Raw genomic sequence first — 16,873 nt, 5'->3', positions numbered from 1 at the left:
TTTATTCCTCTTCATTTTTTATTTCAAGTGTTTGAACAAAACTGAGTACATTTACTTAAGTAAAGCATTTTTATTTGACGGACAGTTGACTGTGAGGATTTGCCCCAACAACTACATTGCAAATCTAAAAACTGTTGTCCCCATTAGTCACTTAGAAACGAAAACATTGGAGGATATGGTTGAAGAATACTGCTAAGATAACCTTAAATTAAAGTATTCCTGCACAGTTGTAGTACTTGACTTTAGTAAATCATAAAAGTACTTGTTCCACCTCTGCTAATGTCATTTGAATTCCACAACAGACTTCCCCTTCTTGACATTTACTTCCACTTTCCACTTACAGACTGCTCAGTTTAGAAAAAAAGTGGTAGATGATTAATACAACACCTTTTGAATTTAGTTTCTAACAGGTGGGGTTTTTCTTTTTTCGCATTCATAAAATGTGGGCCTGGAAAATGTCTCTCTCCAAAACACTGAGGGAAATCACTGGTGTCTCCCTCCACCCACCTCGTAGAGCTGGGGTGATGCAACATCGTAACCTCTCATTCCACAAACTCAAAAGCTAACGTGTTTCTGGCTGCAAGTTCAAGGCAAATGGTTTTGAGTAATCTATAGTTGTGAGATAATAATATAAAATAAAACAAAAGTTATCTCATAAACCTAACTAGATAATAGTATAACTGTGAACTCGCATTCAAAAGATTTGCGGATGGAAAGAGCTGTTTATCTTCAACCCTCATGTTGTTACAACAGGCAAGATTTCTAGTTGCTTTCAACTTCCAAAGACATCCACAGATGCAAACATGTCAGGCTCAGTTACAGGGAAACGTGTATAACATGATGCACAAGACATCCAAGAACTTGTCCACGATTAAATACGCTTCAAAGAAGTCTGTATTAGGCAACATCGGACTCAGGCTAACAAGAATGAACCTGACTTCTGTCTGTGATCACCAGTTTACCGAAAAACAAGCACACAGTCAACATTGATCGAATATGTGATTCTCACGAGTCACCACCCAATGTTTTGATCTTCCCGAAAATACAGAGTGTCTTTGTGGGTGGAGGGGTGCGTGTGTGGTAAGCATAAATGGAAATATGTATTCTGGAGTGAAACTGAACTACTTCTGAAAGGTGACTGCAGAGTGGAAAATAAGGGTTGCACAGCTTCACTCCCCCAGGTGGAATCGCTAGTAGAGACTTCCCCAGCCACCCACGCTGCCTGCAACATGCAAAAATCACAGAGCACATGCTGCTGTGTTTTTTACAGTTATTTTCATCCAACTTTAGAACTGTAAATTCAATACCAAGCGCAAAAGATCAAAGTTGTGTTTTGAGTCACTTTGAGTGTGTTACGGCTGAGTTAGCAGAAGTCGGTTTACAGTCGCATACTAGAATTCCAAGATGTTCGAACTATAATAAAATGTCTGAATTTTTGTAAATGTCCATAAAAGGTTGATTTATATGAAAAATTATTACCAAAGGTGAAGCACTCAAAGGAGCTGAGGTGTCAGTTGAGCGTAAAGCACAGAAAGGGTTTGAAGGGGCAATGGAAAGCTCTTGACGTGTCACTTTAATCTTAATCACCTTTAGAAATAAAAGTGCTTTACTACTTTGAAAATCAGTGGAAACATGATCAATGAAAGCATTTTTTTTTGTCCGTAAGAGCTACAAAGAATTAAATATAGTTCCAATGTGAGCACCAAAAGCATTTAAATATAATTGAACCTTCAGGTTTAATGCACACAGTGTGAGACAATCATATATGATCATTCCATGCTTCTATATTCACATCACATATTTGATTGTATGTATGTTATACTGTCTAGGCTTATGTTGACATGTTAACAATATGTTTGATTACTGCATATATGAACGCAATGTTAACAAACATAAAAAAAACATAGTGGTATATTAATAAACTAATAATAAAGATCACAGTTTAAGGATAAGTTTCCTAACTGAGTAAAATTATCCGGTAGTATCTATAAGGTCTCAGAGCTGGTTGAAATTCTCTAAATAAAAAGGAAAGGTTTCTTTCTTATCTCCTTTTGGAATACCTTTCTTTATGAAAGGAAGGAAAGACAATGCAGTCCCACAACAATCCCACAATTCTTTGGGGCAGCAACATTTAAAGCGTGCACCATTTGGCAGTTAACGTCCCGCGACGCTGTTTAATTGTATACTATGTATAAATTGAAAACATCCTTCTTAGGAGTTGTGATTCTGTTTCGGACAAGAATCCTAAATTGACTTATACAGCATCGAGTTTGTCACTGTACTCATTTTCTATGTGTTTTAAATAAAGTTGCTTTAAAAACACTGTCTCATTCAGTTCTTTTAAGTCCTTATGATTTATCCTCGCATCTTTCCTTTACCTCTGTAAGCTTTTCATCGAGGTCAAGGAAGAGTTGTGAGGCAAAGATATAGGATGTAAGTTATTGGACCAAAAACAGTCTACAGCCATGCTAACAGCTCTTTGAGGCTTTACTTAATGCTAGCACAGGGTTGCTCTAATACATTTTAATGCCAGCATGCTAACACGTGCACAATGGCGATGCTAACATTCTGATGTTTACTAGGTTCACTGACTCAGTATAGCCTGTTAGCATACTTGTTAGCATTTGCTAACTTAGCAGCAATCACAAAGTACAGCTGAGGCTAAAGGGAAAGTCACAGTTTTGATGTTATAACAATGTACCAACTTATGTTCTAACTAGAAAAGTTTTTTGTAATGTGTTAAATTGGTTTATCAATTTAAAAACAAACATTACCTACTACTACAAGTAACGTCTGTATTGTTTGATAAAGAAATAAAGCTTTATGATTAACAACATAAAGAGATATGCTGTTATTAAAAAGTTATATTAAAACTGAATAATTATGTTATATTCTTTTTTTGCAATTGTTGTAGATTTCTTTCACTGTTGTCATATACAGCGCATTATTTCCTTGTTCTTTCATATCAAATGTTCCCTTGTCCTTCCTGAAAAACCATGTACTCTACCTTCTTTAATGGTCAATTCATGGTGAACCCGTATACGTTTTACTTCCAATCAGCAATTTCATCACAGATTACTTTCTTGCCCTTTCTTGCCCTTCCCATGTCTCTCTCTCTCTCTCTCTCTCTCTCTCTCTCTCTCTCTCTCTCTCACACACACACACACACACTGATAGCACATTGGCTAGTTTTTTGCATGTCCAATATCCTGTTTGGTCAAACATGAGTAATAGAGGCAGCCTCAAAATGCTGTTTCATTGTAAGTAATAATTACTCTCCCTGTTTCTATTTACCAGCCACCACAGTGGGTAATGGCTGGAATTGTTTTCACCTTTTCTGTGTGTTTGTGAGGCGGCTTTGAGAACTTTGCCAGGTGTTTGTATGTCTATCTGTGGACAAATTCAGTCAACGTGATGTCACCATGAAACTTTTCCGATTTGGACCCCTGACTGGTCTGATCCCATCATAAGATAGTCACTAGTCTTATTCATATTTAACTTTCCTGTTGTTGTCATGATGTCACCCCTGTTTCTGTCTTTGTATGCATATATAAGTCAGTTTTATCCATAGGTATTGTTTCTAGTATATGGGTGTGTAGGGAGCTCCTTGGTCGCTTTGTGTGAGCACAAACACTCAGCACAGGCTTGGCTTTGATCAATGCAGTTCTCAGAATTAAGGGCAGTTATAGTGAACTCTGACCCAGTTTTTGATTTTCGAGCTTACCCTTAATAATACTAATAATAATGGCATTAACATTTAACAAAAATTCTCACGGGATATTCAGACTTATGTGAATTTGAATTCAAGGGCCATTCCATGGAAAATAAACGCAGGTGTTCTTAAAACAAACATGACAGCTGTCTTTGTTCATTTGACAGACGGCTGACGGTATTTAGACTTATGTGTGACTCCTGACGAGATAGGACATGTCTCACACCTTGTTGTTGTTCGGTTGCCGTGAAGATAAAAAATGTGGCACTTTGCGTCTCCCTGTGGTTTTGTGAACGTCACTGCTGGTGTTTTATGTAATGTTTGAACAGGAGCTTCCCCTTGCTAACAGCCAGGCAAGCTTAAAAAACATTCCTAAATCACAAATATGAGAGTGGTATCCATATCCTCCTAACCAAACACCCCTTTCAAAACTCACTTGTTAGGTGTAAAAAAAGAATTGCTTGCTGTCTGGTGCTATATACTGCTTTGTCACAGACATTCAGTCAGCATTTATTATTCACCTCAACACAAAAAAAAGAAAAGAAGGAGAAGGTTAAAATAAATCCCTCAGGCTCCCGGACCAGCCCTGATGAGGAAGTACTCACTAATTCACAGTGTTCTCTTCCTTGATGATTTTTTTTTTTTTTTTTTTTCTCAGCAGCGAGCAGTCACTTCCTCCAATGAGTAATAAGAGCAGCTCCACAAACACCGGGCTGCTTGTCAGAGCCACTGACTGACTGACCGACAGACTGAGTGCAGCTCTCTCTCTCTCTCTCACACACACACACACACACACAGAGACAGAGAGACAGAGACAGAGACAGAGAGGCAGCGGGGGAGAAGAGACAGTTAAATGTGTAAGTACAGTTTTGTTAATGTGATTTAACTTGAATTCTCAACGCAGAAGCTGGCGGTCTTGTCTTGTTCAGACTTGTTGTGTTCTAGATTGAGAGAGAGGCAGTTACAGGAGGGGGTTGTGCATCGCTGTTGCAGAGAGCAAAGGTTGCTGGAGTTTGTGAGGCAATGAAGCCGAGATAATCTAAACGATGAGTCTGAGGGCCTTGTTGATGAAACTGAACTGTCAACTCAGCACCACGAAAGGATGTGGGTTCATAGCAAAAGCTGTGCAAAAAGCATGCAGAGAGGAGCAAACATCTTTTCCCTCATACTTCAAATGTCAAGGTGACACATGACATGCGGTAAAGCTGGTCTTGCGTGGCGAGGATCTCAAAAAAGAACTGTACAAAGGAGAAGTGCTTCAAAGTATGATGGCTATGTTGTTCCTTTTTTCTAACTCGTCACGCCCTCTCAGTCGGCCGTTAACGGAGGTGCTTTCATCGGGTCAGGTGTGAGAAGTTTGTTAAAAGTTCTTTCACCAGAGAAAAAGAAAAGTGGAAGAAGCGGGTTGAGTCACTCAAAACGCACGAGTGAGATCTCGTTCTCTCTGGGACATGAAGTCTGGGGGGGGGGGGGGTTCCACAACGATCAAATAAAAAGGGTTAAGGGGAACAGGGTTAAGGGGAACAGGGTTAAGGGGAACAGGGTTAAGGGTTAAGGGGAACAGGGTTAAGGGTTAAGGGGAACAGGGTTAAGGGGAACAGGGTTAAGGGGAACAGGGTTAAGGGGTTAAGGGTTAAGGGGAAAGGGTTAAGGGGAACAGGGTTAAGGGGAACAGGGTTAAGGGGAACAGGGTTAAGGGGAACAGGGTTAAGGGGAACAGGGTTAAGGGTTAAGGGGAACAGGGTTAAGGGGAACAGGGTTAAGGGGAACAGGGTTAAGGGGAACAGGGTTAAGGGTTAAGTGTTAAGGGGAACAGGGGAACAGGGTTAAGGGGAACAGGGTTAAGGGGAACAGGGTTAAGGGTTAAGGGGAACAGGGTTAAGGGGAACAGGGTTAAGGGTTAAGGTGTTAAGGGGAACAGGGTTAAGGGTTAAGGGTTAAGGGTTAAGGGGAACAGGGTTAAGGGTTAAGTGTTAAGGGGAACAGGGTTAAGGGTTAAGTGTTAAGGGGAACAGGGGAACAGGGTTAAGGGTTAAGTGTTAAGGGGAACAGGGTTAAGGGGAACAGGGTTAAGGGGAACAGGGTGAGGCTGGTGGCGTTTATAGCCCGCGTGCCCGCATCTGTTCCGTTCATGCTTGTTTTGGGTGACCTCAGTAACACTGGAGGTAAAAATAGCCAGCCGATCGGTGCAGACCCTCAGGTACCTTTATCTGTGTGTGTGTGTGTGTGTGTGTGTGTGTGTGTGTGTGTGTGTGTGTGTGTGTGTGTGTGTGTGTGTGTGTGTGAGTGTGTGAGTCTGTCTGTCTGTCTGTCTGTCTGTCTGTCTGTCTGTCTGTCTGTCTGTCTGTGTGTGTGTGTGTGTGTGTGTGTGTGTGTGTGTGTGTGTGTGTGTGTGTGTGAGTGTGTGTGTGTGAGTGTGAGTGTGAGTGTGAGTGTGAGTGTGTGTGTGTGTGAGTGTGTGTGTGAGTGTGTGTGTGAGTGTGAGTGTGAGTGTGAGTGTGAGTGTGTGTGTGTGTGTGTGTGTGTGTGTGTGAGTGTGTGTGTGAGTGTGTGTGAGTGTGTGTGTGTGTGTGTGTGTGTGTGTGTGTGTGTGTGTGTGTGTGTGTGTGTGTGTGTGTGTGTAGGGGCTTTCTTAACCAGATTGACGTCAGTCTGTGTGTGTGTGCGTTGGCAGTCATGAGGTTGTGGTAACCGGAGCAGACCACAGCCGCTCCTCCTGTGTTTACAGTGATTGAGGTTTGCCTCATCCTCTTTTTTGACACCTGTCAACTGCTCTTCAAAAAAATCATAACACACAGGCCGTTGCCAAGGAGACGCTGACAAGTAAGGAGGCGAGGAGGATTCCCCAGTCGGGCAGACCTGAGGAGAGGAACATCTGAACCAGCATGGACCGCCAGATGCAGCAGCACGCCAAGGTGGAGCGGTTCCTGAAGCTGGGCTACTCGCACAGTGACATCCTGAGGGTGCTGGAGAGCCTCCGCCACGACGCGCAGACCAACGACATCCTGGAGGAGCTGATCAAGACCTGCCACACTCGCACCAGCGACAAGAGCAGCCCGGACAGTCCGAAACTGGTGTCCAGAGGCTGCAGCCCCGGACCCAGTCAACCCAGAGCCGGGTCGGACAGAGAGCCCGTCGCTGGCTTCAGACCAGTGGTTATAGATGGAAGCAACGTGGCCATGAGGTGAGTCAACGTAGAGCTTCTGTCAGTGACAACACTTTGTATGAATATATACAGCATCTTTTTATTTAAAACAAATACCTCTTTGTTAACTCATTCAGGATTTTACTTGTTGAGTACTTTAGTAAAAGTACAGAACAATTAACAGCAAAATGTACTAAAATTATCAAAAGTATTTGTTGGGCAGAATGGTCCTTGTAATCATTATCGGTATATTATTATTATCTATGTCCTTTTATATTTGCAAGATTTTAATTGTAGTCTATGTGGATCTAATTTAATAACTTTATATGTAATTGAATCTATACTGAGTATAAGTACAAGTATAAAGTAAGATAAAATGGTAGTATCTCAAAATAGTATTTAAGTAGGTACTTGAGTAAATGCTTGAGTTTCTTTCAACCACTGTCTCTCTGGCTTTTTATTTGTGGGCCAAGCCAAACGTGACAATGAGAGAGAACATTATTTATTTATTTTACTTCCTGGAAAAAATACTTTCTTCAGGTGTGACGCTTTAAAATAGCACAGATGTTAATTCATGTGCGACTGCACTACTTTAATGTTAAAACTAATTCACATTCACATGACAGCGTCCCTATTTGTGTCAAATCTTGTTTCACTTCACATAATTGATCGCAGCGCACTTCCTTTTTAGAGATGTGGGAAGTGAAAAACATGATGTGCTCCTTTTATTCTCCTCTCTCTGTCCACCCAATTCAAGATCACTTTATGCCTGAAAGGCAAAAGTAACACGCCGGACGTCCCGTCAGATTCAAGCTGCTTAAATGATACTCTCATCTGGCATGACTTGCAATATGTGTAACACTATACTGGAGTGAAATTCTTATCTCATGATTTCCAACTTTTACCTGACCCACATCGCTAACAAGGAAGTTCTGAGAAATTTGTTCAAACAAATGTTGTGTCAAGTAAAAAGGAGGGCCTGCTATAAATTCAAAATGGGAAACAAAAGAGCAATGTTTTCCCAACACATATTCCTGGAAGGACACGGAGGGAGTTTAAAGAGAAAGAAGACGGAAGAAGTGTTTACTGTAACACCTCATGTAGCTGTAGTTGGCCTCAGGCATGGAATCTCTCAGGCTCCACTTCCCTGTGCATGCCTCTCCGAAGTCAGTTAGTTATCCTGTTCTGCTGTAAAACTGACACACACTTTGTCATCTTTATGGTTTTCTTTAATATTGCATTTTGACTAAAATTGAGTGACTTGTGAGGGACAGATTTAAAAGGTTGAGATGGTGCTGATATTAAACCCTTCTTATGGCTCAACCTCCAAAAAACTCCTACATTTCCCATAATGCTACTCAATATATCAGTGTTTACAACTTATTGCTCAGCCCCCAACTGGCTTAAAATAAAAAAAATAAAAGTAAGAAAATTGCTTCTTTAAACAAGCCAACCGTATATGACCACATACAACACGAACCAGCTTTCAGAACAAGTAGTTTAACTTTAATTATCAAGTAAATTATCAAGTAAAACATATTCAGGAAGAATGTTGGACAGTTAGTTCCAAGTCAGTGATTGCTTGGGCACTGCTCCTGACATCCAGCGTCTTTTTGGTGGTTTCATTGTTTAACTTAAGGAACCCATTCAAGCAACAAAATATACAGCAGGTATGCAAACAAGCCGGCAGCCGAACATGTGACTCTCTGACATCATGGGTAATATTCAAGAAAGAGCTTCAGGCTGCGAGTAAAAATGATAAAGGAAATGTCATTCAATGAAGCGTCATTCAAGGCAACTTTGCGACACGCCAATAAAGTTATGCAAGATAAACTTGTATTCAGATTTCAAAAAAATTCACACCAAGCCTAGTCTTTGGTACCTGTTGTATTCAAAGGGCCTCACCACTTCCTGCTGATGGAGAGAAGGGGAACCACAGTCGCATGGACACGCCCAATAAACACGCACACACATTTTACTTTCTCTTGCAGGCAAAACAATCCAGTAGCTCTTGAACACTTCCTTGTAAAGGGAGTCTAAGGTTTGGATTTCAGAGAACAGATGTTTGCCAGGTGATCCAATACCACTGTACCAGACCTGAAAGCAGGTCAGACTTTACTGAGCTGCTGATACTAGTTATAATAATGATTTTCAGGTTGCTCATGGTCATTTATTCGTGGAATATAAGTACATTCAACAACTATTTTAAGGTCTAGTTTAGGGAAATCGCATGTTTCAGGGTTAAAATGATCATAGGCCATATTTTTTCACTCATAATCTTGTAACATGAAGCCAAATGTGTATAGATCATTCACCACCTCTTCCCTTTCAATTTGCAATCTATAATCTTTCCTAGATTTTCCTAGATTTCCTAGATTAGTCATTTGATGACACCAAGTTATGCTGCCAAATATAGTTTAAGGCACCATAACTCACAATAAAAATGTAATTTGAATTTATTCTTTATAAAAGAGAATCCCGCCTTGAAAAAGTACAAGTGAACAGTCTGTTCTGCATAAACTTACTCACATCCGCGCTATTGCAATATGTTTATGGGAACCGTGAGCACATGCCTTTCAACACATCTACTTCCTGAAAAGGGTGTGTATGTTTGTGTGTGTGTGTGTGTGTGTGTGTGTGTGTGTGTGTGTGTGTGTGTGTGTGTGTGTGTGTGTGTGTGTGTGTGTGTGTGTGTGTGTGTGTTCATGTGTGTGTCTGCATACGGTTGTGTGCACACAAACACAAAAGAAGAAGTCGTTTTTTTTGTTGACTCTGGATTCTGTGTCTTTATAGCCATGGCGACAAGAAGGTGTTTTCGTGCCAGGGCCTCCAGCTGGCGGTGAGCTGGTTCTGGGACAAAGGGCTGCGAGACATCACTGTGTTCGTTCCCCTGTGGAGGAAGGAGCAGCCGCGACCTGAGGCGCCTATCACAGGTAAGGTCACCTGAGGCGCCGCTGTCTCACTGTGATTACAGTGGTGAGGTTAGCTAAAAGGGAAATGCCACAAACCTGTGACAACTCCCATGTTGCTTTTGTTCAGCTTTTGCTCAGTTTAGTCAGGTTTGCATGCACATTCTTTGCCTTAAGGCTGACCTCACCCAATCGGGATGTCATATTGTATTGGTTTGTAGCCAATGGATTGAACATGACCGTGTCATGTGGTGCTGTTAGATTCTGGTTGAGGAAGTTGTGCCACAAAACAAACATAATAACCGTCATATTCAAGCACTGCCAATCAGGACCGACCAGAATTTAAGCCTGATTTACATTTGCACCAACAGGCACTATAATCTTATGTGTCTTCAAAGTCAGACAACTCCATTCACTGTCTTTGTAGCAGAGCTAGATTTGACTGTTACAGGCTCAGTTCATCTGCAAAGAGGTGAATTCCTAATGTGGGAGTCATAACCCATAATCCATAAGGCTCCGTCGGGGATCTTCAACACAAATCTGAAGCTGCCCCAAGAGCACAAACCTCTGCCAATGCTGAAAAGCTCTCCATCTTGCTGCTTCAAGCAATACATCATTGATGTCTCTTCCATTTCAGATCTGCCATAATTGGATTTTGGGCCATTTGGGGGCATCAAAACCAGCCTTTAAAGTCGTTTTGGCAAACGTATTGGCAAAAAAGATTTACAAATTACTTGTCCAGAGGACACGGAGCAACACTACAATTCCTTTTGAGTCACATTTATGTCCACTATTTACTCTCCTTTTAGCTCTGATTTCGGTCTCCACCTCCTGAGAAAAATACGTGTCTCTTGAGCTGCTAAATGCTCCATTATGTCACAGTTTTGCCACATGGGAATGAAAGTGACTCCACTTAGGTTTTGGCAACAAAACTACATGGTTAGGGTTGGAAAAAACATGGTTTGGCTTCAAATAACCACTTTTGTAAAGTACCGTAAGCCATCGGTAAAGTTCATGTGACGTATTGGCATAACGTCTGTGGCATAGCATCATCAGTAAAAAACATGCAACTTTTGGATTCTCTTGGGACTAGAACACCGGCCCCCTGAGTAAAAGCAGTGTTCAAGTGTTTTCACTGAAAACAGCTGCTGCGGTAAACAAGGTTGAGGGGAATAGCAGTTCGCAGGTCGTAAAACCAAAACATTGAGCTGAAAGAGGCTAAAATGCTCCACTGGGCTGAAGGAAACTGCTCGGGTGATAATTCTGTTTGGGTTTGGGTTAGCTTCAACTTGAGTTGATTCCCATAGGTTCTGTAATTGCAATTATGGCCCAGCACAGTTGCTTACTGGCCTGAGCATAATCTCACCATCAGATGTAATGACATACAGTATGTTCAATAAATTAAACATATCAGTCTGACACTAAGACTTTTGATGGCCAAATGATTTGTTTTGGTGATCATGAATACTATCAGTCCATTGTATTACCAGCTTGCGCAGCAATATTGAGATATAAATGATATATGAGCTGGAAATATCTCAGCTAGGATTACTTGTCACCGAAATCAAGGCAATAAGAAAAACATATTTTCATATTTATAAATGTTATGGCATGTCATATACCACTCTGGCACCATATCTTCATCCTGTTTGGCAGCCTGATGCTCCACAGTGGATTCTAATGGAGTCCATCAAATGAATTGCACTTAGTTTTACGATGGAAAAACAAGTTTCTAACTGTCCATGGTTAACTTATCAAACAATAAGGAAGTGTAACTACCAAAACTGAAATCCAGCATTTTGTTCATGTCTGAGCAAGTCGGTGACAAATAGCTTCTTTCCTGAAAGCGATTATCATCAGCACATTACAAGGAAGCATCCTCAGTGCCAAGTGCAGTTTCATGCCTTTTATGGTCATGGTGTAAAGCTCACTATTACAACAAGGATACTAAGATAAAGATAAAAGCTCATGTGGGCTGCCACGTGCAGGTCACCTGCCTCGGTAAATCATCAGCGAGCATGTTGGCTGCTCATTTGAATTGTAGCGCCCAACCTTGATAGGTCCAGGTGCACCTTCGTCGATATTCAATGGAAACCGTTCAGCCAGAACCAGAGCAGTTAATGTTTCCACTGCTATAACGTTGGCTGTTATCTTCTGCTTATGGAAATGTGCTGCATGCTGGGACTCATTCATATATTAACCTTGTAGTGGTTCAACCCAGAAAGAAAAAAATACAAAATGTTTTGGGTTTTTTGTATTTCTTCATACTGACTTTTAATTTTGTATTCATATGTTTCATAGATCAACATGTCCTCCATGAGCTGGAGAGGAGGAAGATCCTGGTGTACACGCCGTCTCGCTGCGTGAACGGCAAGAGGGTGGTGTGCTACGACGACCGCTACATCATCAAGCTGGCCTTCGACTCGGACGGCATCATTGTGTCCAACGACAACTACCGTGACCTGCAGACGGAGAATCCCCAGTGGAAGAAGTTCATAGAGGAAAGGCTGCTGATGTACACCTTCGCCAATGACAAGTAAGCCTGATGGCTGATGCAAGGGCGTAGACAGTGTGTGTGTGTGTGTTTAAGAGGCAGATTGGCACCCCTTCTGTGCGCATATTTTTTCAAAGAGGTTCCATTTTGCACCAAAATAACAGCATGCATTGTAACTGATCCCACCTGATCCTAACTGTGAGTCTGTGCTGTTGCAGGTTCATGCCTCCAGATGATCCTCTGGGTAGAAATGGTCCCACCATTGATGATTTTCTGCGAAAGAAGTCGTGGACCACGGACAACAAGCTGCAACACTGTCCTTACGGTTGGTTTTACTCTTCTGTTTCACTCAACACAAGAACACTAGCGCTCATGTTACACTTCCTTGTACTCTCCTGGGGGATTAAAACTGCACAATGTCAATCAGCAGTGCGTTTTACATTCCACTGAGTCAACCTGTGCGAGGCTGCACTCAGGCACAGCTCTGCCTTAAGTTAAATGCTAATGTCGGCATGTATAATGTTTACCAGGATTGTCTTAGTTTAGCGTGTTTCCACAGAATACAGCTGAGGTTTATGGTAATGTCATTAGATCTGCAGGTATGTTGTTCATGAAGTAAACCAAACATATAAGACACAATAATATGAAAAGTCGGAAAATCACAAAAGTCATGAAGACTCATCGTCTGGGAATGAACAAATGTACAAAATTGTGTAACAGGATATTATTTATTGGTCAACTGACCCTTTTGGTGTGTGAGAGGAAATTTCATGTTGAATGAATGAATTAAAGTCATTAGGAATCAACCTTTGGGCAACATGTATATATTCAAACCAAACTTCAAGGCAGTTAATCAGACCAATTAAATGTTCACTCGTCTTTTGCCACTCTGATTGACCACAGTGGATTCTTTTTTAATTATCTAACTGGTTTAGAAAACATTTCACAAGACCGAAATGTTTTCTCATCCCATAGAGGAAGTATAAAAAGTCCAGAGAGTTTGAGATTTCGAGAAGTAGAAACTGTACTCCAAATGGTGTGAAAATCTCTGTCCTTGTGTTATTTCTTTGCAGACTCATTTAAAAGTTTGCATCTGCCTTCATTGGAACCATGATTTCAATGCAACACACTGTTTTTTAGATTAGACATTGTAACATTTTTGTGAATGAGCATTCAGACAACTGACTGCTGGCTGAAAAACAAATAGGGCCACTCTCAGAGTAAAGCAGAGCCAGAAGTGGGGTGCTGTTTTTGTTAAATAACCTCTTCTGTCTTTCTATTAGGAAAGAAGTGTACTTATGGAGTCAAGTGCAAGTTCTACCACCCGGAGCGGGCCAACCAATCGCAGCTCTCTGTGGCCGATGAGCTGAGGGCGCTGAGGGACAGAGCCAAGAACTTCTCGCCTAAACCGAGCCTGCAGGACACGCACTGCCACCCTGCTGTGTATCAGCCCGAGCTCAGATACATTTCGTCTACCCCTCCACCTCTGAGCGTAGAGGATCAATCCCACAGAGTTTCTCCCAGCGAGCAGTTCATCTATCACAGAGACGCCGGCAGCCCTAGAAGCCAAACCAACTCCAGCCTCCACCTCTGCCCGAGCCCCGAAATGGACGAGGCGTTCGGCTCCATGGAGAGCTCCATGTCCAGGCTCTACATCCAGGATGCTCCCTACAGCATGGAGCGTCCTCCACACAGCTACAGCAGCGGATTGGCCAGCTACAGCCTGAGCCACGACGACTACTCCTTCTCAGGGTCCTTCGGCGGGAACACCCAGAGGCCCTGCCTGGGCGGGGGAGGTTACTACCCTCATCAAAACGGTTCGTTGCCCTGCGAACACCCCGTGTGCAGCCAGTGCAGGTGCGGTCACCAGGAGACGAGGATGTGCCACCACCAACACCCAGCGTGGGGCTCCTGTCCCGCTCTGCCTCCACATAACGGGGAGCATCCTGGCCGGATTTCAGAGAAGGAGTACTTGAGGCAGCCCTCCTACAGACAGAGCCACAGCCTACCAAGGGACCCGTGGGTGCAGGGGAGAGCCAAGAGCCCGTCCACGGAGCAGAGGAAGGGCCTGAGGAGCCAGCTGAGCACCCTCTTCCCTCAGGGCACGGTGGAGCAAGTTATGAATGCTTACCCACACATCTCAGACATGACTGAACTGATTTCTCTCATCCAGAGCTACAGGTCCGCCTTCTAGATTAGAAAGGCTTTTTTTTTTTTTTTTTGACTCAAACTGAGTCCACACCGGAGTTCTCATCCCGGAAGCAAAGTGAAAACTAAAAAATAGAGAACGTTTTTAGTTCTCTTGATTAGTAGTTGGAAGAAGTATCTCTTTTGCGTGAACATATTTCCACAATCACCTTTATTTTTAGCATTAAAAGTGACTCAATCTGATAAAGTCTTGAAAATGTAGCAGACCCAATGCTATTTCTCTAATATAAAAGTGCAATGCACTACGCTCCATACATGCTACTTATTGTAGCAGCGTTTAAATCGTTTATTAAAGCAGCATGTGTTGTTTTCTCATGTTGCCTCAAAGTGAGGAACTCTATTATACTATTCTGCACTTGTGTAAAGAAATGCCATTGACTTGTTTGAATATGAATTCTGTGTTTTTAGCTGTCACTGTGAAATAAAAGCACTCAAATCAGTCTCCTCGTGTATTCGTTGTCTTTAAATCAAAAGAGGTTTTAAATCAACGCTTATTTAAACTGCTCTCTGCTGCTGCACTGCTCTCTGCTGGTTAAAACTCTCAAGTGTTGCTCCAATCCATTCAACGTTGATACAGAAGGTGTTTTCCATCAGTCACCATGGACCTTTTTTTTTTAAAATAACACTTAAAGAAGCAGTCCAGTGATTTATTATTGCATTTCCATAAATTTGTTGGACTTATATGAGTTTTTATTATTATTTTATTTTTTATTTACAAATTTAAAGCAGCAGATATCCTGACTTTTAGTCCTCGGTATTGGATGGTTGTTGAGATATTTCAGTCTGGACCGACAGGAGTAACAACATTGATTGATTCATTGATTCATATTGCATACCGCTACCATTTGTGTATGTTGTGTACTTAATCTAATCAAATTTCTTTACCTATTGCTTGGTTCTAGTTAAAATGTGTAAAAGTGCCCTATTTTTATTGAGCCTAAAAACATTTGATAGGCAGGCTTTAAGAATTAAATCATCATGAAGGCTCAAAACGTTTGTTTCCTTAGAACGAATATTGTCCTTTAACGATCGGTGAACAATAACTTAGAGCACCCTCAAGTAATAGTTTATTAAGTGTTTCCTAAAAACAAACTTTGAAACATGCTAAATTATTTAATATTGCTAATTAACTAATGATGTAAATGAAATAAAATGTAAGATGATTTATCAGTGCAAATATCCATACGTCATTTAATACACCAAGGTTGGTGTGCATGCCTGTAATTTGGTTCAATTTAAAATGAATGAAACTCTAAATTCAGATTTTATTTATACTTGTTTTTGACAGTTGCAGGTGGACTGGTGTTTACCTGGTCCGGGGGGACTCTGCATGAGTCTTCAAGTTATTCTAAATCCTGTGTATCTTTGTCATTTCATGTCTGAACTATGACTTTTTTATGGGGGTTTTTTCGACATACTATTCTATGACCTTTTTATTTTTTTTATGTAATACTATAATTTTATACTACTTTTTTTTACATACAATACTATCACTTTTTTTTCAACATTCTTAACTATGACTTTTTAATGTTTTTTTTATGAAATACTATACTATCACTTTTTGGGTTGTTATTTTTGCTCTATTATTATGACTTTTTTCAACATACTATACTATGACTTATTTTCAGACATAGTATACTATGTTTTTTCAATACAAACTATACTATAAGCATTTTTTTTTTGACACTTTATTCTAATTCTTTTTTGTGTGTTTTTTTCCACATCCGAATCACAGCTTTTTCGTCATACTATGCTATGACTTCATTAATGTTTTATTCCAACGTACTTTACTATGACTTTTATTTAGTCATACTATAGTATGACTATTTTGTTATACCATACTATGACCCTTTGTGGGGTTTTTCTTGTACTAATATTATATTCCTTTTTTTGGCATTCAATACTATCCCTTTTTTTTCCTATGACTTTTCTGTGGGTTTTTTTTTCAATATACTATACTATAACCCTTTGTGGGTTCTTTCTCGTCATAAAATAATATTACATATTTTTGCCTTTAAATCGATCACTTTTTTTCAACATACTATAATATGAGTTTTTAATGTTTTTTTCTATGACATACTATGACTTTTTTCAACATACTGTACTATAATTTTTTCCACACTAAACTATAACTTTTTCATGTTTTATTTTTTCAACATTCTATACTATGACTTCTTTTCCGACTTACTATACAATGAATATTTTTAACATACTATGACCTTTTTTATTGTGTTATTTCTACATACTATACTATGACTTTTTTGACGTACTATAGTATGAATTTTTATACTACATACTTTACTATGACAAACTTCGGTGTGACTCTTTTCTACATAGTTTAAATATATTTTTTTAACATAATATACTATGGCTATTTTCTATATACTATGACTTTTTTTTTTGTC

At 40.5% G+C, this 16,873-nt stretch overlaps 1 protein-coding gene across 1 annotated transcript; it reads left to right on the top strand.

The window, feature by feature from the left end:
- Nucleotides 1-4,423: 4,423 nt before the first annotated feature.
- Nucleotides 4,424-14,902, top strand: LOC129107366 (probable ribonuclease ZC3H12D). Its single transcript, XM_054618834.1, has 6 exons — nucleotides 4,424-4,569; nucleotides 6,511-6,896; nucleotides 9,651-9,790; nucleotides 12,068-12,302; nucleotides 12,479-12,585; nucleotides 13,544-14,902. The coding sequence occupies exons 2-6, from the start codon at nucleotides 6,598-6,600 to the stop codon at nucleotides 14,452-14,454; spliced, it is 1,692 nt and encodes a 563-aa protein (XP_054474809.1). The 5' UTR covers nucleotides 4,424-4,569; nucleotides 6,511-6,597; the 3' UTR covers nucleotides 14,455-14,902.
- Nucleotides 14,903-16,873: the final 1,971 nt, after the last annotated feature.

Source organism: Anoplopoma fimbria, chromosome 18 (genome assembly GCF_027596085.1).
Source record: "Anoplopoma fimbria isolate UVic2021 breed Golden Eagle Sablefish chromosome 18, Afim_UVic_2022, whole genome shotgun sequence".
In the NCBI taxonomy this organism is placed as follows: Eukaryota; Metazoa; Chordata; class Actinopteri; order Perciformes; family Anoplopomatidae; genus Anoplopoma; species Anoplopoma fimbria.
The sequence above is the reverse complement of the archived record's forward strand: the minus strand, read 5'-3'. Positions and strand labels throughout refer to the sequence as shown.